General features: G+C 35.1%; 3 protein-coding genes across 3 annotated transcripts in view; 2 read left to right on the forward strand and 1 right to left on the reverse strand.

Annotated features, from left to right (window-relative positions):
• Nucleotides 1-9,871, forward strand: part of LOC144441496 (influenza virus NS1A-binding protein homolog) — a 66,702-nt gene extending 56,831 nt beyond the window's left edge. Inside the window, exons 8-11 of the mRNA XM_078131079.1 lie at nt 95-340; nt 1,156-1,281; nt 1,542-1,715; nt 4,615-9,871. Coding sequence (XP_077987205.1) covers nt 95-340; nt 1,156-1,281; nt 1,542-1,715; nt 4,615-4,889 — 821 coding nt within the window. The 3' untranslated portion in view covers nt 4,890-9,871. The remainder of the gene's footprint in view (nt 1-94; nt 341-1,155; nt 1,282-1,541; nt 1,716-4,614) is intronic.
• An 891-nt stretch (nt 9,872-10,762) lies between these two features.
• Nucleotides 10,763-16,905, reverse strand: LOC144440967 (selenoprotein F-like). The gene is made up of 5 exons (XM_078130444.1): nt 16,845-16,905; nt 14,010-14,180; nt 13,367-13,430; nt 12,646-12,695; nt 10,763-12,065 (listed from the first exon to the last, which is right to left on the reverse strand). Exons 1-5 carry the CDS (start codon nt 16,887-16,889, stop codon nt 11,937-11,939), a joined length of 459 nt encoding a protein of 152 aa, XP_077986570.1. The 5' UTR covers nt 16,890-16,905; the 3' UTR covers nt 10,763-11,936.
• A 2,128-nt stretch (nt 16,906-19,033) lies between these two features.
• The window catches only part of LOC144440876 (heparan sulfate 2-O-sulfotransferase 1-like), a 123,914-nt gene continuing 118,888 nt past the window's right edge, over nt 19,034-24,059 (forward strand). The window contains exon 1 of the mRNA XM_078130314.1: nt 19,034-19,319. Coding sequence (XP_077986440.1) covers nt 19,190-19,319 — 130 coding nt within the window. The 5' untranslated portion in view covers nt 19,034-19,189. The remainder of the gene's footprint in view (nt 19,320-24,059) is intronic.

Below are 24,059 nucleotides of genomic sequence, written 5' to 3' on the forward strand. Positions count from 1 at the left end.
TTTAGTTCAGTGCCTCTGAACTCTATATCGTAGTGGAAACTTGCACTTCATAAATTCACTGACTTGACTGACTGGCTGATTGATTGATTTACAGGTGGATACAATCACGCTGAGTGTTTGAATTCTGTTGAGATCTATGATCCAGAAACAAATGAATGGCATAATTTACCTGATATGCCTACACCAAGGGCACGGTTTGAGTTTAGTATTATACATGGCAAGTTGTATGCTGTGGGTGGTTCTGATGGTACGTCTGAGTTGAAAACTGGACACTACTATGATCCTGATACTGGTAAATGGTCCGCTGTGGCTGGTATTGGTACTGAAAGACATAGCTCAGGTAGGGATCATTGTACGATTTACTCACTGTCAGTTTTCTTGAATGTATTCAAAAGTTCTAAGATTTCAAACAAGTCCTAAAAAAAGTCTCGTTGAAAGATTGAAAATTTCAACTAATCTGGAATGTTGTTCGCAAACTCTTGGATAGTCCTGGAAAAAATGTGAACTCATGGAAAGTTAAATTTAGGAAAGGACCTAGAATGAAAATCTGGAAACTCCCATTGTAGGACAGATCTTTTCTCACAGTCATAAATTTAATGAAAGTTTTCCTCAGAAATAATGTTTGATTCTTGACCAAAGATTTTGATGTCTGCAAATCTGTGTATGATTTGGAGACGGATTCGAAAGGGTGCCATCTGTATTCAGATTTTTATGAGAAAGAAATTCACATTATTTATCAAACAGTTTGTGAAATATTTCTAAATTTAGCTTTAAAGTTAACACCCTGGGAAATAGAACCCTATGGAATTTTGAAATAAAAGCACTATGTTTCTAAGAGTTGAAATTTTCCTTTTGTTTGCCAAATGTTTAATTGTATTTTGTCAAGTAGCCACTCTGCATACCAGTGTATCGAATGGACCATGCTGACAATAGGGCTAGAATGAATCATACCATAGCAAACATGTGGCGCAAGTCACACTGCCTGTCAGGTTTTAAAGAATTGCTTGATAAGTGTTTGTTCAGTAGCACACATACCTATTTATGATTTCTCTCTTAGAAATTGGATACAAAGTAATACACTATCAGTTTCTTCTCATGACCTTTGACCTGGTCGAGTGATGATAAAATAACATCATGCTGTTCTGTTCATTACAGGCGCAGCAGTATACGATAACAAGCTGTATCTGGCTGGTGGTTCGTCTGGTTCTATTGGACTGACAACCTGTGAGGTCTATGACCCAAAGACAAACTCCTGGTCTTCAATCGCTAAGTTGAATGTTGGTAAGTTTAACATCTTTTATTTTAGTCTGCTGAAGGGGGGGGGGGGGGGTGCATCGGTAATGAGCCATCTCTCAGACATGCAGTATCTGATTTCTTCCAAACCTGGTACAAAGGTGACATGTCATATGGGACATATGAACTTCGCTTGATATTTTGGTGTAAATGTTAAAGTCAAATCTGGTTTGCAAAATTCAGTTCGTGAATCAAGTGTTTCTGAATCTGATTCTAATTCTGAATCTGATTCTCATTCTGAATCCTAGGTCGGTCACAGGTTGGACTGTGTACCTTGGGAAATAAGATTTATGCTGTGGGTGGAACCGAGTCATGGAATGTTCTTGACTCTGTGGAAGTGTATGACCCTCAGAAGGATGAATGGACAATGGTATCCCCCATGAACCATTGCAGGAGAGGTGCTGGAGTCACCAGATGCAAGGGTAAGTTGTTGTACTTGTGTTATCTAACAAGTTGAACTCTTTGTGATTTGGCCATAGAGGGCGTTATTTTTTTTTTTCGGGTAAAAGGTATCTCTTCAGATTTTGTAAATATAAGATCAGTTTGTCAGGAGTTTCATCAAAATAAATAGAGATGACCTTAAAGTTGCAATGTTTTTGCTATGGGCGGTAAGTAGGTAAAATCTACCAGGGTTCCCATGTCAATTTTAATACCTGGGTTCCTAAACAAAATTACCATATTAGACTCTATGGGAGCAACACAGCCATTTTTACCCCTTTCTCCTTTTCTGTTACCGGGGTTCCCCAACCTTAGCAAAAACACTGAATTGATATGCTGTAAAAAGAAGAATCCATTCGAGTATTGTCTTTTCATTTGTAACAGTGAGAATTTTATGAGTTTTATAAACAAATTCTCCTCTTTTACTGTCCTTTTATAGAATTTTAGGAGTATGATATAAAAAATGATGACTAAATTTTGACTAAAATTATGTACATGTATTCCCAGCAGTTCGTATGCAATGCCAAACCCAAAATCTAGCTAAGTAGTGTTAAACAGATGAAATTAGATCAAGCAATTTAAAAGTGATCTATGTAATTTAAAATATTGATATCATCTAAAGGTGTCTACCCACTCACTGACCTACATGTATTCATAGCACTATTTTGTTTAATTTTAAAAATAAAGGTACCATCATTCTGAATAGCCATTTGTTTCCAGTCCCAGTAGACATGTGATCTTGCTCTGTGTGGAGGTCAAACTTCATTAGTTAGAATAAATGTTCACGTCACTTTCCTGTTGAAATTTTAATTTTAAAAAAAAGGACAGGTGTAGTGAAATTGGCTGTCAAGGTCTGAAGTCAGATTTGCCTAAGGAATGATAATCTAGATAATATTTCAGTAAGGACAATGATAGCCAACCCCTGTAACTATCTTAGCTGTGTAACCATGGCAACAATGGATTGCTCTTTGAGCAGTTCTTCCTCATAATTTCTTAATCTTTATATAGAAATACCAATGACAGAGATCTTGATGAGCTGCCCTTATTGTAGTAGTGTCAATATTGTTGCCATGGCAACCGACCTGCTATTGTTCAAATAACGTCATTGAATGAGATCTTGATGTTGGGGAATATAACTGGAGAATAGAAATTTAGAAAGTGTTGTCAGTCGCCAGGGGATGTTGCAGTTTTTGTGATTGATGTGATACAAGTTGTCATGGATCATCATGTAATTGTTTAGAACTATCATAGAAACTTATCAATAAGTGCATATATCACACCATAACATACCACATGTATGTCCATATATGGAATTGTATGTCCATATATGGAACTGTATATCTGTATATTCTGAAACTATCTATCAATCTCATTGCTATGTATTTGATGTTATCATACATTCCTAATTAAAATGCCAAGTTATATTCAAGTTTTCATGAAAATAAAATTTATTATTTTCTAAATATCATAATACCCTCTATGATATAAACCAAAATGTTTTCAGATTATTTATAGGTTTTTGTGATTTTGTTAATAACAACTTTACAAGGTTAGAACATTCCTTTAATATCAATTTTGTTAATACATATCTCAGACATTTATCTAAGGATAGAAAATTCCTTCAGGTTACCTTGCTCAGTGAAATCTATGTTTTTGACACACATTGTTTGGTCATTTGAATATGTCACTTTTTGACATCTATGCACTGTGTCTCACAGCTTTAAAATCCAATTGCTGTGATTAGTAGCATCCAATAATCTACAAAGACAAATCCCAGAGAGTAATAATGAAATACACAATTTGTGTTTATATCTCGGAGTCTTAAAATTATTACCTGTAACTGTAACAGATAAATGAAGTGAACGTCAGATGTTTAGGGCGTTGATCATTTTGCCTGTGCACCAAACACTGTTTTCAAGTGTGATGTGACCTTGAGCTAACAACCAGTATGTAGACTGGTGAAGATTTGAATTATATGTGAAAGGTCGCCACATATATTGTATCATTATGTATCTTGTGTCATATTTACGCTGAATTTCTAATTTGCATTGAGTAGTGATTTGTCATTACTCATCAAGTTGAATGATTTGAGAAATTCTGAAATCTTTACATGCAATAGAACCTGGGGGAGGGAAAGGGGAGGGGAGGAGTCTGTGATGCGAATGATTTGTAGAGCATATTTTTGCATGCTTCTAAATAAAGCAGTAGGCCACACAACATGGCTGATGATAGAGATGTTAGTGAATGATTTAAGATGTGTAGAATACGTAGAGTATTATGTACACAGCCAGTGAATGTCTTCAACAATGAAATAGTACAGTTATGACATAGATCTAGTAATGAAGACATAGAATTAATGAACTGTCTTTGTGACGATCACAGAACTCATTAGAATTAATCCTCTTTGCCCACCAAATAATTACTTGTGTACAAACAAATACACCTTGGGAGACAGAGTATAAATCCCCAGCCAAGCATGTAGTTTATATTCTCTAACACTGTTCTCTGAATAACTAATGAGTAATCCCTTCTCTCAATGATCTTGGTGAGAGTATGTTACCATGGAAACTAAATATTCTAATCAAAACAAGCATCGCCATGGAAACTAAACTTCTAAAATGGACAAAATCAAGTATCACCATGGAAATCAATCTTGTGAATGAACAATGTCTGACTTTTGCTATGTAATGTATGTATTGTGAGATGACTTTTCACGCTTCGGTAGCCTGTTTGTATTAGTATAATGAAATATGTTTTCAGGATATTTTTTGTCGTCAATTTTGTATATCAATTTTCGATTAAATTAGATATTGATGAGAATAGATATCGATGATATATGTATTTGGTTGCTCAGTTGACGTGGATGATTCCATTATTTTTTAGGTAAGATATACGCTGTCGGAGGAAGTGATGGTACATCGTCACTGGCATCTGTGGAATGCTACAATGCTCAGTCCAACCAGTGGGTCCAGATTGCAAATATGTCTACCCCGAGGGCAAACGTTGGTGTCGCGGTTGTCGATGGTCATCTATATGCAGTCGGTGGCTTTGATGGCAAGAGTTTCGTCAATACAATTGAGATGTATGATCCTGAGAACAACAAATGGAATCAATTCTTGCCTCGCATGGATAGCTCAAGACCTAACACCCCTGTGTAAAAATGGAATGACCTGTAATTATGTCCATTCTGAATTAATTTTTTTTTGGGCCGATATATCAATGTTTTGTGTGGTGTGTTCATAATTATTGTTTTGATTTCTTGATATAGATGTTATGTTGATAAATTCAATGTTTGGATAAATGCTTTAAAATTAATATCTTGGTTAAAATTACTGTTAATATAGATTTAATAAGCAAGGTAGAGTGAATACTTGAAATGGTATTGTTTTTCATTTCATTTTTTATCGGTCACTGTGTGATTCCCCGTATTGTGTAAATAAGTTTAGAATTCAAAGTTTGTGTGATGTTATGTCTGACCAGTTACGTTTTGTGTCCAGCTGGCAATGACGTAACTTTGTCTTTATTTTTGAGTAAGATGTGGAATCCTACTGACTTCAAAGAATGTTTTCATAGCTACTGTTGGCTTGATACCTTCAAATAATTTGTCTTTTTGACAATGACTACAGCTTTATTACAGTTTTTGATCATTTCTTGTAAGTAGTGTGTGCCATGGTCTTCACATTTTTGGGGGGCTCTCTGCCTTTTAAAACTTTTATTGTGCATTTTTCACAGCATTGTCACCAGGTCTTTGCTGGAATGATTCAATGGCCTTCAACAAGCTTACTAACCAGTTCAATATGGATAAATTGAAAAATGAAAGATAATTCATCAATTACAACAATGTATTCCTATGGTTATTAAGTTGACAGACAGGGCATAATGTGTGCCATCTAAAAAAAATATCATGGCCAGGATATTGACCCTATACCAAGAAAGGTCATGATCACAACAAATTGTCTGTTTTTACCAATCAAACCAATCTGTCCAACGAAGGTGATGGGGCAAGGTCAAAATGAGAACTGAAATTGTGAAATTTATCATGTATTTAACAGAATTATGACATTTGGTGGCAGTACTGATGGTATCCATTAGGCTGATAACCAAATCCTAGATCTGAAATTAAGAACAAAAATCTGACCAAAAGTATTTTGAGATATGCATATCGCAAAATAGATATTTTTATTTTTTCATTCTCATTGCAACACGAAAAACATCGAATTGTGAATTTTTTGAACAAAATTATGAGGAACCAATTTATCATTTGTAAGACCATAGTTTTTGCTTTTGCATCTACAGCCCTCAAAATCATCAAAATTTACATCAACAGAAGTCATAATACACTAGTGTCTTATGTTTCTGTGAGGGGTCATCTTTGAACCCCTATCAAGGAAACAGTGCCCTCACAGTTCATCTTGAAATCCTAGCCTTAAAATAGCGCCCTCATAGTTGATCTTGAAAGAAGTTTGAAAGCAGACATAAACATCAATGGGAGTGGCTCTACCAACATATAATGTTTGTGATTTGACTGAACCTTCAAAATCATTCAAGGGCACAGAAAAAAATTGCTTGAAATCAGAGAAATTTTAAAGTCATAACCCAATGCAAAGTTTAACATAAAATCTTGATCAAGTTGACCATCTCAGACCATTATAAAGTGAAATGTCTGCTTAGAGAAAAGGTGGTTTTGGCTTCAAGAGAAAACAAGGAAAACGCTGCACCTTCAGTTTATTGTATATATTTTGGCTCTTAACGATATCCGTGTTTGACATGATTTCATATTAGCATAATGTATATTTTTCTAAATGGACTTAAAAAGTAGATTTCTATTAGAACTAGGTAAAGTAACGTAGTATTTGCTGCTGAATGGCAAACCATGAATTTCAGCTGCAGTTTTGTTTTGGTAGCTACCAATAATTATCACTAGCTTACTTAGCCTAGATCCTTCAGTTGGCACATTTTGGCTACATCTTTTCTCCACGAAATGCTTAGACATTTTGAATTCAGCATTTTACTGTAATGACACATTAGCCAGAAAACTGGCTGCAAATTCTTACTGGGTTTTAAAGCTACCCACTGTTGTAGATGACATTAGCGACATCACCATGTGATCTGAATCAACAAAGAAAGTGGAACTGTGCGATATAAACATAGTCAGTAGACGGGATCAGCTAATCACAAAGAAGAAAAATGTCTTGATGGACAAAGTATCCAAGTTAAGCCATGTGTTATGTGAACTGGCAATCTTAACTTTAGGGTTGAGAACAGAATGTTAAAGGAATGTCGAAGCATAATGGAGAGGATGTAGTCAAAATATGCCAGCGTAAATTATTACTCTGGTAGTTGAGCCTTTAGTTTTCTATTAAGATAGACACAAACTAAAACAATTGTCACAACATGTTGGTACAACAGTGATAAGCTATTGAATGGACGTTGGTGTAATTATAGTCTCAGTAGGGAGGAGTCTCTGAAAACTAGTTTATTTAGAGTTCCATGAACTTGCTGTGCTGTTTTGGGACTTTAAATAGTTATGCTATGTTGATTACAGTGGCACAACAGAGGAACCGCTATCACCCACTACCACATTGAAGAACAATAGATTTAGTTTGTATCTATCTTAGTAACACCAAAGGGTGCATTGCCAGTGTCGTATCTAGGCTATAATTTGCTTGACTTTCAATCTTGATGTGAGTTTTTGAGTTGAGACTGTAAAAGATAGACTCACATGGATTACATGTGTACATTTGATAACACTTGTGAATGTCAAGACTGTATTCCTGTTTTCGACAAGCTACATCTGGAAAACTTGTTTTGAGCATCTCTGCTTTTTATGAAGTTTATGAAAACCTATGAAATAATGTCTTAGATATAGATGAACAAGTGTTTGAACTTTATTGATTCTATCTATATTTGTTACCTTCAACAAGTAATCTAGTTTATTTGCAAGTAAGTCAGTGATATATGTTTGAGGAACCTGACATTTGTTTCTACCACTTGTCAAGTTTGTGGACACAAAATATCCAGAAATTATGACAAAATACTGCTATATTTGTAACAAAATAGTGCTACAATTAGAACAGTATACTTCAAGATTTTTTTAGAAGCTTAGGTAATCTCATGCGCAGTAAAAATTTTACTGAAAATTTATTGAATGTGTGAGTATGAATTGTATAGTTTGTCCAATATATACTGTGTGCTGTTTCTTGCACATTTTATGTGGTTATAACCATAAATTTTCTTGCAATGTTTCACTTCTCTGTCATTTTGTTACCAGAAAAAGGCAAAGAACAAAAACTGTGTTATATTATGTCAGGTTGGTTTGATTTCTAATTCTGTATATTTTCATAGCCATGAAATGCTTTGATTCTTTAAGAATAGAAAGATGTAAAAGTGTGGCAGGCAGTAAAGTCAAAATGGCTGCTGCTCAGATATAATTGGTTGATACAGATCATGTGATCATTCAAAGTAGTTGTCACAGAGCAAGGACATCCTCTCATTGGTTCATTCATCTAAGTCAAAATGACTGACATTGATGGAGAATAGTGATTGATCTTTGTTGGTCATGTGATCGTGAGATGACAGCAGTGTGTCAAAGTTCAACAAGTATGTTAATTAGCAGGGATGTTTTTTTTGCCACAAATATTTGAGTATGTGTATTTAAAATCAGCCAGCTACTGTTTGTTTTGGAAAGTGTTAAATACAGAGAAGAAAGAAACCAAAATCATAAAAAATTTTGATTTTGAGCAAAAAATTGTCTCAGGTAATATTGAAAGGGAGAACCCAGACTGATTCATTGACAATACATAATCAAGTGAACTTTTTGCTCTTTTCCTCATTTTTTTCCTGCTGTATAGTGTAGAAAGTTACATGTGATATGTTGACTTGGGCTACCATTTTAAATAGGGAAAGATAGATTGCATTTTATTACATGTATAAAATGTATGTAGTACATAATTATTCACGAATTGATGTGAAGCTGGGTAATATATACTCATAGTAGAAAACAACTGGTGAAATCTTTGGTTTAAAACAAACCCAAGTATTAATGCTGCCTTGAACAAAAATGCTCAGTCACAGCTAACTATTAAATATTATCTGTGATTTTATTTTCAGTGGGTGCTGATAGCATCTGTTTGTGTGTAAATACAGAAATGGATGCGTCTTCTTTTTTTTTGTCAAAGTATACTAAGTTCATGTATATGATGTTAATGCTATTTTGTGAAATAGCAAACAAGATAAGTTGAAGAATTTGCGATACTATTGTTTATGAGTAATATCCAGAATAAAAAATTATGGAATTGTTTGGTCTGTTTTGGGACGGTTATTGAAATTCAAATTGATATTTAGACAATGCGAAATAATTGACTGCTCCAGTGTTGCTGTAATAAAAACTATCTGTATAACTTCATAGAAGTTAACATAAATTTGATGGCAAGTTTGTGATGACTTGACATCTGTGTGCAAATCTTGTCATGCAGTGCAGATAAGGTGGCTGTCTTCATGGCAATGAATGAGTGCATGTCACTCATATGATAGAGCGACCTAATGATTTTGAGAAAAGTGTTAAACCTGCCACAAGAGGGCAGTATTCAATAGACGTTGAGCATGGCTAATACAAATATTGTTTAATGCAAATTCCTCTCTTCAGTGGGTTGTTGTTAGGCTACCATGAAATGTAACAAATATATTTTGCAGTTATGTATTATTTCTTTCAAAATTGGAACAGTTTCATTTACAAAGTGTTATTTGCATACCTTTTCTGCTGTAAACCAAAATTAAAATGTTTCCCATGCTGTCATGAAAATGGGAACAAATTCAAATTCAACTAAGTCCATCCAAAAAGTAAAACAATCCGAAACTGAAACAAGGAATTTTCGGAGATGTCATATCATAAAAAATGTTCTATGAAAAATGAACATAATTTTTTGGAAATTATCAAAATAATGACCTTGCCAGTATTTAAAGCTGTCATATTTTGTGATACCCCTTTTGTGAAGTTTTTGAACGACCTTCAAACTGTATGCCTTCACATTGAAAAGCAGTTACAGCATATTTACTATTTACATAGAGAAACTTTTGTAGTGGGTAACGTCATAAGTTTTTCAACTTTAACAAATCTATAGCTGTGATGTTTTGTGAATAAATATGAATTTAAAGTAATATAACTGACTGTGTAGTGTATGTATACCTTGACTTCAGTTGGTTTGTCTGACATTTGAATGAGAATATGTGACAAAGTGTGGCATGGTCATATGGCGCCTATACTAGGTGTCTCATTGTAACACCTTAAAATGATTGGACGTTCGGGTAAAAATTAAAAAGTAAGTATATATGTTCATGTTGGTGATAATTTCATTTCATAAACATGCTTTAACATTCTGAATGATTTAGAAATAACAAAGTCAAAAGGAAACTTGGAATCATTTTTCTTAATATTCAAGTTCCTAAATTTCAGCAATAAACAATTTTCAATCAGATACACATTCATGGGGTCATCATCCGACAATCAGTAACATGATTACTACCATATAGGGCTTCAATTTTTTTAATTAATTTACCAGAGTGAACAAAGATGTCATTTGTGTCATGAGAAGCATAGAATGAAGTATGGCTGCTTTAATAGAAACATCATCCATGGGTTAATGAAATGTGCAGAAAATTTCTTAATGAAAATCTCTAGCAAGGCTCATTGTGATTGGTAAATATACTTGATGTGGTATGTTCCTTTGCACATATAAAGTTAATCCTGATTGGCTGTATTTTGCTGCTCGGCCTATGTTCTAATTCTTACCTTAAAATTGTCACCTAGATTTGTCAAAACTTATTGCTTCAATTTTTCAGACGAATTAAATTCATGGAGGTGTATTATTCCGCAATATTCTTCTTCAGTCCTTTTAAAATAAGGTTTTATCACTACCAGTACTTGTCTAGTGATATTTGTATAACAGACTACGATAGCGAACACAGCATGTCTCTAGAATTATTCAAACATTAGAGTACTCATTACAAAAATATTCAATTTCACACAAATTGATTTCTTTTATTCATATATTTTATTTCTTACGTCTTTCATCAGTAAAATTTCTACAACTCTATATTTACTAAGTATCAACTGAAATGTTTACAGGTTGCATGGCACAGGACATCAAACTTGGCACACCATGGTTGGTTTACTGTCAAGTTATCATAAATGTGACAAGTAACTCAAGTAAACTGCACCCACTACTCCCCATTGATCGTCAATTTTGGAATGACCCTATTTGTTTTCTGTGAAAGGGTTAACCCACTATCTGGAAAGTAGGGGTGCAATAAAATTTACATGAGAATTAACAAAAATATAGAAAGTTTCCAATAAAGGAAATAATATCCACAATCCAGGCAGATGGAATCTTAAAAAGTTCAGGCAAAAACTTTTCTTCCATTTTTATAAATTCTTGTTTTTACTTTTCAAAAGTTTTAAATACAAAATTGTGACCCCTAGTCAGCTTACAATACCAGTTGAAATCATTTTCATAACTTTATCATACATGATGGCAACAATATTCATAACAGTTTTCAAACAAAATGGATTACAATGTCATCTTTTTGTACCAAATCTATTGTCCAATGTCTGATATTTCAATTCACAAGCTAACAACTGAGAGTTTCAAAATCTTACAGAATGGTAGGTAGAAGTTTATGTATGTTAACAAAATATTGTCAGATTATGATTGCTGTTTGATGTTACAGAAAAACTGTCCTTAAAACATGACATGTTTGTCATCTGCTTGGTTCAAATATCCTGCAATGTACATGATACACCAATCACATTGTGTCATTTAGGGAGTAATCAACAGATGGAGTGAAGTCGATATAAAGTTCATTCTGATTGGATGAGTCTGTTTGACCTCTGACACTGATAAAATGAAGTAAATGTAAAGTTCATGTTTCAGTTTGACCTCTGAGACAGCACTTGGTGGTAAATGTTTACAAACATATGAAGCTCAATTCAAGTTCTACAAATAGTCGTCAAATTTGGTATATCTGGACATGTTCAGTATACATCATCTAATACATACCATTCTACTCGACTACAAATTCTAAGCTGTATACACTCAGTATTAGGCTTGTACAAGATTTCAACCATGGGTTCTCACTTTACTTGCTTAGTTCATGATGTACAGAAGAGACATTGGACTGGTACAAGATTCTAGTACTGGTCTCTCACTTTACTTGCGAAGTTTCTCATGTAGAAACTCTTCCACTGTATCTGTATTCCATTTGTCAATGCTCAGAGTTTCCTCCACTTCATGGTTTTCATTCATAAACTTCAGGACGGGGTCTTGTCCCTTTTTGTACTGAAATGAGAAAACATTGATATATTTATATACCAACCCTGAAAGTCACTCTCCCAGTGCACTCATACTAATATTCAAGAAAAGTGACGTTAACGTCAGTAGGCAATTGGAAAAGATAGCGAGCTGGTTATCACACAGGTGTGTGTGTGTGTGTGTGTGTGTGTGTGTGTGTGTGTGTGTGTGTGTGTGTGTGTGTGTGTGTGTGTGTGTGTGTGTGTGTGTGTGCGTGTGTGTGTGTGTGGGTGTGCGTGTGCGTGTGTGTGTGTGTGTGTGTGTGTGTGTGTGTGTGTGTGTGTGTGTGGTGGGGGTGGGTATTGTGCGAGGAGGAAGAGTTATGTCCATTATAATGGATACACAATTATATTTACACCTTGAAGTTTGATTAGGATTCAAATTTGGGTGTTAAATATAAAATTGTAACCCTGTGTCTGCTTTACTAAAACAACATTAGTTTGAATTATTTTCAAATCTGAATTACACAATACTGATAAAAGATTTCAAACACATTGGGATAATACAACTTTGGTTTTACAATGAACTGTTTCTATATACAGTATATATAAAACAAAGACTGACTTACCTTGATTTTAAGATTTTCAAATTGGTTGGGCCTGTCACTTTTTATAAATGCTGTAAAATAAAACAAAACAAAATGATGGTGACTATTTAGTGATGAAAAGTGGATCTTACATTGATGTAAAATTGTAGAGTTTTGATGAATATACATAGGTCTGGGGGATTAGTAGCCAGCTTATATCCAGATATATGATTATGTTTTGCTGTCTGTGATAGCTACTTTCTTTTACAAGTCATTATCTGTCAACATCTACTGACAAATTTCACTGAAAATCAAAGCTCTTGCAGTCTTGCCAAACTTTGCCATTGTAAGCTTGCTTCCGGTCTTTTTGAAATAATAACAAAATTAGGGGGTCCACCATCTTGTTTTTAAGGAAATCGACAAGATCCTATTTTCCCATTGAGTTAACACGATGGTAGTGGCAATATTGGATTCTAAACAAACTTATTTTGACTTCTGTTTCAATAATTTGCAGTGACCCCAGAATTTTTTCTTGAATTTAACTGATAATGGGTTGCAATTTTCTTGAACAAAGTAACAGCAAAGGTTTTATTAAACAGTTTATTACTAAAGCATATTTCAAATTAATTTGATGTAAACCTGTTATGACATAAGTCGCATCTTTTGAGAGTATGATACTCAATTGTGTATCTATACTCACGATGTAACAAAATAAACACACATACTAAGCAAGCAGGTGACATAAAATGAAGTACAAATTTACCCTGGATTTGTGGATATCTGCCTATTTTTCAGCTACATACTTCAAGAACAGCAGCTTCATACTTCTGTAGTGAGTAGAGAAATAGATCAAAGATGAATATGTAAATAAACATTAACATTATAGAATTGGATAGATAATTTGACATATTTGTAACTTTGTGAATATTGGCAGTAGTCGAAGACTATTAGACCATTAGCCAGGGTAGACTTGCTCAAGTCTGTGGGCTTTTTTCATTATTTTATTTGAATAATTTTTTAAAACACAAGTGTGAATAATGATCTGAGCAAGTGATTCCAAAACAGTTAGGGATGAGTACAGCCCATGAGTATTAGTAATGGGGGGTGGGGGGGGGGGGGGTGGGGGGTGGGGGGGGGGGTTAAAAGTTGAAATTTTCCCATAAAAAAATAAAAATAAATAATAAACTCAAAATACTTATAAAACATGAGATTTAAAAAAGTCTCAAAGGGAAGGGTGCCAGTCTAAAACCAGGGATTCAATCCTGGGTTTTTGCATTAAGTGTTATCTTATCTGTCTAGCCACAAGTATTACATAGGATCAGGGCCATCTTTTCCTTTACAACTCTGCCACACAACTCTTTTTCACACCAAGATTTTAATCCTAATTCAAACCAGGTTTTTAATACCTGTGTGTCGCTGCCATGTTCTTCTTGTTGACAACATTGAAGACAGTTTTCTTGTAACTCTTTGAGTTCAAACTGTTGAAGTTCTTTACATGAACTACAGAATAGATTGGAGGAGAATCCTAACTCCTTGCATTGCTCTGATGTTAGCTCACAACTGCTGATGACAAAAATCTGTGGACAGAAAATAACAAACAGATTAAAAACCTGACATGTCATCTGACAGTTAGTAAACAAAACAAATAAAATTCAGATATTTTGACAATTGTGGCATGTTAGCACTTTTGATTTATGGGTGTGAACTTGGTTCTGTAACCTCAAAGTTTACTTTGACATATAATATATAAACTGGCCCTTATAGGTGAAGTTTTGAATGTATGCAAAGGTGAATTTTCTTACAGCCAAGAAACTTAGCTAGCTTGTTTCACAGTGTTGTTTTCCAGAACAAGCCAGTATGTTGTGTCTGATAGTCAAGTCTGGGATAATTTTCTAACAGCATATGTCTAACAGAAAGTATCATTACATTGTATACATGTGGCTATACTACACCCATATTTTTTGAATGTTAAAATCAATCATTTTTAATGATGTCAAAATTATGACGTTTAGGATTTTAGCAACTCGTATCAGTTGTCATATACTGGGATTCCATACACAAGATAGCTAGTATTTCACATTGAATCTTCATTAGTAAATTAGTAATCTTAAATCTCCAGAGTTCTTTCATGAACCTAACAAGTCTATATATATGATAAATTCCTATAGCAGAACTGGCCATAAAAGCAGAACTGATCCTAATTTGAATTACTGGGTACATCAAATATCAATACTCAATGTGAATCAGATGCAGACCATACTAGCCCAAATTTGAATTGCATTGAATATCAATACTCAATGCGAATCAGATGCAGACCATATGGTAGTCTTGCTGCTAGATATTCGGGTTTCTTCCGATACGATAAGCAAACAAAGTTCGCAGTGAGTTTGATGAGTGTGTAGACGTTGTCATTCACACATTTCAGTTAAAGCATTGTGGTTATTTTTACAAGCCCCTCCTTAAGCTGAATATGCATGAAAAAATTAGCTATTGTCCTCTGTTTGTGCTTGTCATCAATGCGGTTCTCTGATTGGCAGTTATCTATATCCCTGAAATGCAGAGATGACTTTTGCTAGACTTCGGATGTTCCATCCTCGATAGCGATGTTCAGTCGTGTGTCGTATTGTATCGGAAGAACATCCGAGGTCAAGCAGCTAGACTAACCATATGGTACTACTTTAAACATATGTTTTTATACCCAGCATTTGTAGTAAACACTATAAATATATATCAATTCATATGATTTCCATTTTCTTAACACCTTCAGGTGGTCAGTAGGCAAACAAGAACAGCTGTTAACTTGTTTTGTTTGTCATTATGTAAAGTACTTTTAGTAGACTACAGTGCCTTGCACTATGTGTTTTCTCACTATATTTGAGAAAATAACAGCTCGCACAGTGGCAGTGAAGCTGTCGTGTAGTGGCTCAATGACTAGGACGCATGTGCGTGGTATATACTATGCGATAAAAAATTGGTGGTTCTCCCTGGGATGCATTGCGGCACAGTGACTATGCATGCGCCTTCCATATACTATGTGCATTTTCCACGCGCTACCGTACTGCGGTCGTCATATAGGCAACATAACATCGCCATGCTTTGCAATATTGTAACAGTAGGTCTGTTGGCACGATTATCGTAACATTGTAACGAGTATTGAGGCATCAATGTACCCCTAGAAATTATTACACTACTTGAAAGTTTGTCACACGGTACGCGATACGGACCACTGATGACATAGCGCAATTGAATTTCCGGGTTGTGGAAGTGTGGTTTTGACATTTATATTGTCGATAATTGAATTTTTTTACATGTTCTAAAAAGAATAACTACTTTCCTATGTTTGTTGGTACAGTAACATTCCTAAATCATCGAGTTGAATTGAGAAATCACAATGTTCGGCAACATGTCAACAAAACATTTGTCCAAAGACCAACATTGGTGGAGGGTCTATGATAAGTTGGCTGATTGAAAATGAACAATATTAATCTAATGGCTATGATGTTTATTGAAACCAACAACGGCATAGAGTATTGACTTTCTTTAAAATGTTTTGTGACATATTGTGAGAGCCATTGTTAATTACTTCTCGTCCATGTCAGAAGATTAGATGTCATTCAATAAAATAAATTTTGATGGTCAACACCCCTCGAAAATGACCCAAATCAAGTGTACGAACCCTGGCCCAGGCAGCCGGTCACAAATGAATCTACCCTGTGCAAGCTTATGGGCTCGCCTAATTATGATATTACATACAAATATATAAAGGGTAAAGCTGTATAGAGTTTGTCAGGCAAGATGTCATTCCATGTTCGACAAATACATGTGTAGGGTTACAGCATGGAATACTGCCATGGTTATTACACTTTACAGTCAATTAATATTCAATGCCGTTTGTTTGTTTGTGATATACATGATGTAAAATCCTAGCAAATACACTGGTTAATTCTACTAACACATAATAATAGTCGACACGCGACCGTGTTTATATTTACTGCCCTGGTGGCCGCGTTGAAACATATTCCATGTGTAGCCATTAGACCATTAATGCATGTGACGTGGCTTTCCAGATGGGTAATGGACTTCCTGTTTAGCTAGCTGTGTGTGCATGCCTCGAATCTCAACGCCACATCGGTGGTATATATGACAAAAAGTAGTTGTCAAAATCATGCAATCGGGTGTTCGGTACACTTCTGAAATCAACGATGATCGGCTAGAGTGAATTAACACAACACAACACTCACCATCAACAGGAGAACTAACGATAGCAGACACGAAACGTCCACCATCTTGACTTGACCTCGGTGACCTCGGTGTGTTTGTTGGTAGAAAGCGATTCTTTCGCCAACGAATTATTGTTCCAAAATTATCCGGGAAAAAAATACATTTATAATCCGTGTCACATTTGATATGTTAGAATGATTGGTATTTGATAGAATAGAATAGAATAGAATATAATAGAATAGAATAGAAAAGAATAGAATAGAATAGAATAGAATAGAATAGAATAGAATAGAATAGAATAGATTACAATAGCATAGAATAGAATAGAATATTCAGGCAGACAGACAGCCAGTCAGATGAACCATTTGATGGATGGATGGACGGACGGACGGACGGACGGACGGATGGATGGATGGAGGGATGGATGGACGGACGGACGGACGGACGGACGGACGGATGGATGGGTGGGTGGGTGGATGGATGGGTGGATTGATGGATGGATGGATGGATGGATGGACGGACGGACGGACGGACGGATGGATGGATGGATGGATGGATGGACGGACGGACGGAGGGATGGACGGACGGACGGGTGGGTGGATGGGTGGGTGGGTGGATGGACGGACGGACGGATGGGTGGGTGGGTGGGTGGATGGATGGGTGGGTGGGTGGATGGATGGATGGGTGGGTGGATGGATGGGTGGGTGGATGGATGGATGGATGGAGAAACATAATCATAATAATGCAATCTATACATTCTTTGTATTGTGTAATCACTGAGTTTACATGTAATGGACCTGAACATAAAAACAATATAGTAGTTTAATAAAGCAGAGTTTTGGCACTGGTCTTGGTATGTCCAAGTTGCAAAATCGTCAAGTCTCTTTCTTCTTCTTCTTCTTTTCAAATTGAAATAAAATAAAAATTGTGACTGCAAACTCTATAGTCACTCAGACAGGTTTAATCTATATTTACTAACATTTTATGCAATCAATTTGATAGGAGGTGAGTTCGATGGAGGTGAGTTACCCTAGTGGGGAATTTGCGTGTGTAGACAAGTTAGTTGAATCACACTGAATCTGAATCTGACGCCAACTTTATACTCGTCAGGAACTGTACTAAAACAAACAAACAAACAAACAAATGCGCACACACACACGAACACACACACAAACAAACTGACAGACAGACAGACAGACAGACAGACAGACGGACGGACAGACAGACAGACAAGCAAATAAAGAAATCAACATATACAAACAAGCAAATATGCATGAGTAAGTGAAAATGCCATTTTAAACACATGAATAATTAATCTCTACATGAATATACAGGCCTGTATACTATAATATTAAAATAATATTCTATATGTCTATATACTTATATGCCTATGTATAGATTAGTTATTCATGTGTTTAAGATGGCATTTTCTATGCATTTTAATTTATTCATGCATATTTGTTGTTTGTGCAATGTTTATTTATTTATTTATTTGTTTGTTTATTTCTAGCAGTGCTCCTGGGCTCTCTGCGGTTAAATCAGTAATGTAGTTAAGATAGTGTTGGTACTACAAGTCACGGTGAAATATGACATGTTCTGCCTAATAGAGGAATACTGCCCTGCTTTTATATGCTTATCGCTTGAAATGAAATTTTCCCCAAAGATGATTCCTTAGTTAGGGACAGATGTTGAAATTTTTTTTCTTCAAAAGTTAGATTGCTTCTAAGTTCTACAGCTTTGTATTATCATGTTATGAAAAATAACAGTATATACATACACACACACGTATGTGCAATATCTGTAGGATAGGATTCCCCCTTTCGTTTTATGAAAAACAGACTCTGATGAAAAATGAACAGTTGCATGCAGTGCATGACTTTTCAAAGTTTGCGGGTCGGATATGGACGAGAACCAATGCTTCATTTTATATGTATTTGTTTTTACCGTTTTCGACATGAGTGACAAATATCATGTATGTCATATGTAACATCTCCTCCAGTTTTTATAGAGCAATCGAATAGGCGCACCATGAACTTGTCGCATTGAAGTGCAACACCAGATAAAACTTCGCAGTGAAATTGACGCCACTGACTCATATCTTCCATTGCATCGCCCTCTAGTGGTATAAAAATAATGCGAAAGGGATATCCCCCTTACCCACAATGCCTTGAGGGAACGTATTTACAACTTCCTGGGTTGACTCTTGAGAGCGGAACGAATGAGTTCATCACAGCATGTGTCGGCTCCGCGAAAAACACACGGATATCACGAAAACATAGTTGTGAGCGAGATAATTGAGATGACCAATTGATTTTGGAACATTGTGTATTCTACGTCGTTATTTGTGAAGCGTAGGATGCTGTAAATGGCGTTTTTACCGTACCGAGCAGTTATGCAGACCCGATATCAGTTGTTGATAGGGTTTTTGGTTCTCGGCACTCTCCTCTATTTGGAGACGCAAATACAGCGACTGGAGTTGTCGCTCACCAAACTTGGTAAGTCGTTTCCCTTCTTTTTATTCACTTTTCTGACTTTATGGGAGTGGTGATTGTCGGTTGTGGCGGAAATTCATTGAGGTAACGTTACGGGTTAAACGTACGACGCATATCCCCTGTCACTACTCATTGTAACGTTTTAATGACTCGCGAACGGTTCCCCGAAGTTTACTCTGTCTCTTACCTTGTTTGTGCATACTCGCGTATATTTGCAAAGTGTTAGATATAGAATTCGTCTTTGTTGGGCCGGTATGTAGAGAGATCGTATTTTCCTCCTGACAAAGCAGAAAACACAACGTCCTTCTCGCAGACTTGAATGTGAAATTATTAAATTGTTCGTGTTTCATATAATACCGTACATTACTCTACTACACTATTACTTACTAGCTCCGTCGTGCTTCATTTACGAAATGACTTATCCTTTGCACTTCTCAAATGTACAAGTTTCCAACTTATCATTTATGAATCGGGTTGCAAACTCACTTAAAAAAAACTGTGAAACAGACGTCGCAAACTTGCTACCATCACAAAGAAATCCGTTCCCTTTTATATATGAGTATCTGGGCGACTGATCGCAGCAATCTGCAAGTAACACGATTAACCAGTGCCATCGCTTTGCTGCATACAGTTAACGTTAATAAGAAGCTCGACATCGCCGCTGCTCAGAACACTGAACAAAACGTATTGTGAACTGCTCAAGTGGAAATTCCATGACTTGATCTTAAGGGATAGCCATTTGCCTTTTTCTTGAGAGTTATGAAGTCTCTTTTTGATGAGTCAACTAAGGGTAATGGAGTTAGAGAGATCGGCACTGCGTAGTCTGAGAGAGTCGTAATTTTATTTTTGTCGGCAATCCAACCAGTGGAACTACTTCGTATCAGAGTTAATGACACATAACATACATACAGAAATTCTATGATGAGATTTTCAGTAAAAGAATCTCCATGTAAGATATTGCATCAAGAATTTCATTATACTAGTGTTTATATTGAAACGTTATTTCCAATTTAAACATGCTGCTTTCTGGTGCACCTTTTTTTGTGACAGCCAAATTATTGCAGGTTTGCATGAATTCAATCAACTAAGTGGCGATTTAGACATGTAATACATATGTATAGAGGTATACGGTGGATTCACTGGTGACAAAAGATCAGCCCTTGTTAATGCAAGTAGCTCAGATTATTTGCAAAAATTAGAATAAAAATATAAAATATGAAAATCAACTGTAGTTTGAAGGTTACAATGAAAGGAATAGAACAACCATGAATAGTGTGATTGGATTCATCCTCCCGAAAAAAAAAATGTAGTGCCTTCGACATGAGTCATGTGTGCAATGAGTTTGACATCGAGAGAAAAAAATGCCACGTTTTTTTGCTTTGGTGTAGTGTGTTGGCCCAAGGCTGTGGCTGTCTGTCTCTGCACATATGAAGCAGTGGCTGTAACAACATTTACAGAAAACTTCAAAAGCAAGCTCTTTTCATCACTGTCACCCTCCCAGGTATTGTTATACATTACCCATTGTTTTGCTATTATGAAGGTCATTCCATTCCAGGGGGGAGGAGCAAAGAGAAGAAAAGCAACAATAGTAACATGCACACTAGCCACCCACAGTTTAAAAAAGTATTTGCATTTTACTTACAGAACTATTGGCACCTTTAACAGCTATACTATAACATGTGTATAGGAAAACATACAAGACCATCACCATCTTCAGAACCTGTACTTCATATTACCAAACTCAGTACGTAAATCACAAAGAATTCCCTTTCACGAAATTGCTTATATTCAATCAAGCAGATATTTTCCAGGGTCATACGCCAGTGAGCTTTTCTGTTTTTTACCCCTAGGGAAAATTAGATGGGATAACATCAAAGAGACTTCCCGTCCAATACATGCATGTATTCCAGTGGTTCTCAGGGATGCACCCCGTTGACATAAAACGTTCATTTTCACATTTGAAATAATATTATCTTTTTAAAATGTAACTTTTGTGGACGCCTGTGGTGGGTTATGAAATTTTAATTTTAATCATATTTTGACTTGTAGACATACCAATTAATTATATGTTAATACCCAGGAAAACTGTGTTGATGTTCATTCAAGTCTTCCCCTTTTTGCTTTTTTTAAACTTTTTTTTTTAAAATCGAAAAACTGTCTTCCAAATGAATTAATTGGCTAGCAATGTTTATTATAAACTAATGAAACAGCTATTGCTTAACCATAACCTTCATATTTTCCGAAATGGTATTCATAGAATCATACTTCTTGATGCTGAAATTATACCATGGCATGTAACAACATACATGTATGTAACAACATATACTTCACTAATACAGTATCCTGGTGCAGAGAACAGTAAATTCTTATTTCCTTGTTTTTTGCACAGCTCGAGTTATTTTTCAGTTTGGTAGATAATATATCATTATTAAGTTGTCCATGTGTAAATTTAGGGTTGGAAACTTGAGAGTAGCGTTGTTTATAATGTCTGATAATGATACTAGAGTTGATAATACAACAGTAGCAACTAAGGTTTCGGCTTAGTAAGATAGACAGAAACTAAAAACTTCACTAGTGACATGTTGATATAAGCTATTGAATGGCCTATGGTTTAAATTGTACACATGCAGTAGGGTGGTATTTCTGGTATCTGTTAAATGGCATTGTACATTTTGGGGATGTCCAGAGTTTATACTATCTTGATTACAGGGGATTGTATCTGCACAACAGAGGCACTGTTATCACACACTTGTGTAATCGAGTAACACACAGTTTTAGTTTGCATCTATTTTAGTAAGCCGAAACCTTGATTTCCACTGTAGTATAAGGGAATGTATCAGGAAATTGTAGTTATAGGAAAACAGCTGCAAATGTAATGAAAACTGATGGAGACAAGGTAGGCCTACATAGTCTATAATTATATCATAATCAATATTTTATGATTTTCTCATAAAAGTTTTAGTTATGAAAATGTGGCCATGATTTATGGTAAGGCAGGAAACAAGTGAAGGGATCCAACCTGTCTGTGTCATGACTGGAGGCTATGTTATAATCTGTGCTGACTCAACAAATAACAAACTGTTAGAATACATGTACATGTGTGATCAATATTTTTACTCTGTTTTGGAATTTAAATAACAAGTTGGAAAATTGAGATATTTGTCTTGATATCTTGGCCAGGATATATTATGCTATACTTGGCAAAGGGAAGGATTTGGAAAGTCTGTATAATGATTGTAACATTTACAATTTAATATACAAAAAATACCTGGAATGATATTTTGAAAAATTTAGTAGACCGAATTGTAATACTAGTACTGTATGACCATATATAGTAGATAGTACATGTATAGTAGATACTGTTGATGTGGGTGCAACTTTTTCTAAAATAAAAAAAGGTTGTTTCTCTGATAACATAACTGAAAATAGGGTAGGTAGGTTGGAATTTTATTTTATTTTAGTTTACTTTATAAAATAAAATTCACTTTGATGTCAAGGTAAGATACTCCTGTCAGTCAATACTTCCGAGAGAGTTTGATGAGGTGTAAAAGAAGTAAATGAAGACGAACACATTCTGTAAAGTGTATTGTTATAATCTAAAAAGACCTGGTTTCTCTCTGGAATATGATTTTTAAAAAATGACCATAGATGAGGCAAAGGCCTGAAGGTGTACACAGAAATGAAAGTAAATTGTCATAATGTTAAAAACAGAGTCAGGGGCTTAATCTAGGGCCTGTCAGGTTATTATTTGGCCTTATCTAAACTTGATTTGATATATGCTACCTGTACTTGGTATATACATATTAGTTTCATAATACTGCCCACTGATGTTAATATTATTAGATGTAAATATAATCATCGCACCAGACCTATGATATATCCATTTAGAAATTCAAAATATTGATATGAACTGAAGGTACATGTATATTTTCTCTCTTACCTTTTGTTGTTCGAGGTTACATCAAATTATTGATCAAGCATGTGTTATTACATGTGTATTGGCCACATCAGAAGACATAAGTTGCCTTGGTGATATTGTGTAATATTTTTCATGCTGATATTATAATTACAGTAATGGTGCACATAATTAAAATTTTGTAAATGTACTTTAATTAGTATGTTAATTTCAACACCTGAAAAGACAAGAGCTTAGGAGCAAAAAAAAATGAGAGATTAAAATGGAAACCAATTAAGAGTATATTAATAATTTATTAAGAGATGTCTATAACTGTGATATGTATTATCATTGGAGTCTTCAAAATGGTTGACACCAGACATCCTAACCCCCTCCCCTCCAAATATTTGGAATTTTTTATAACTTAAATACCATCAGACATAGAAATCAAGGGGTGTACATAATATTTTCTCAACTGTCTACCACAAATACATGTATATGTTAGACTTAGACAGTGACAAGTGACAGTTTGCCATGTATTAAATAAGTAATGTACAATGAACACAAATTTACATGATAGATTTTAATACTGTACAATTTTTTTTCAAAATTTATAAAATTCTGTCACCACAATTAAATTTCCAAACATTTTTTTTAGGAATTAAGAGAAAAATAGTTATGGATTTAGGATTACAGTTACACATTTTTATGGTAATTTGTGCTTATCAAAAAACAGTATCCGACTATCGACAACGGATTTTCAATTTTATACCAAAAATAAAAGAGATATTTCTAGCATACTGGGTACGAGTAATTAAGGTTTGCTTGTATTGTTGTTAGTTAATCTA

The sequence above is a fragment of the Glandiceps talaboti genome, chromosome 10 (assembly GCF_964340395.1).
Source record: "Glandiceps talaboti chromosome 10, keGlaTala1.1, whole genome shotgun sequence".
In the NCBI taxonomy this organism is placed as follows: domain Eukaryota; kingdom Metazoa; phylum Hemichordata; class Enteropneusta; family Spengelidae; genus Glandiceps; species Glandiceps talaboti.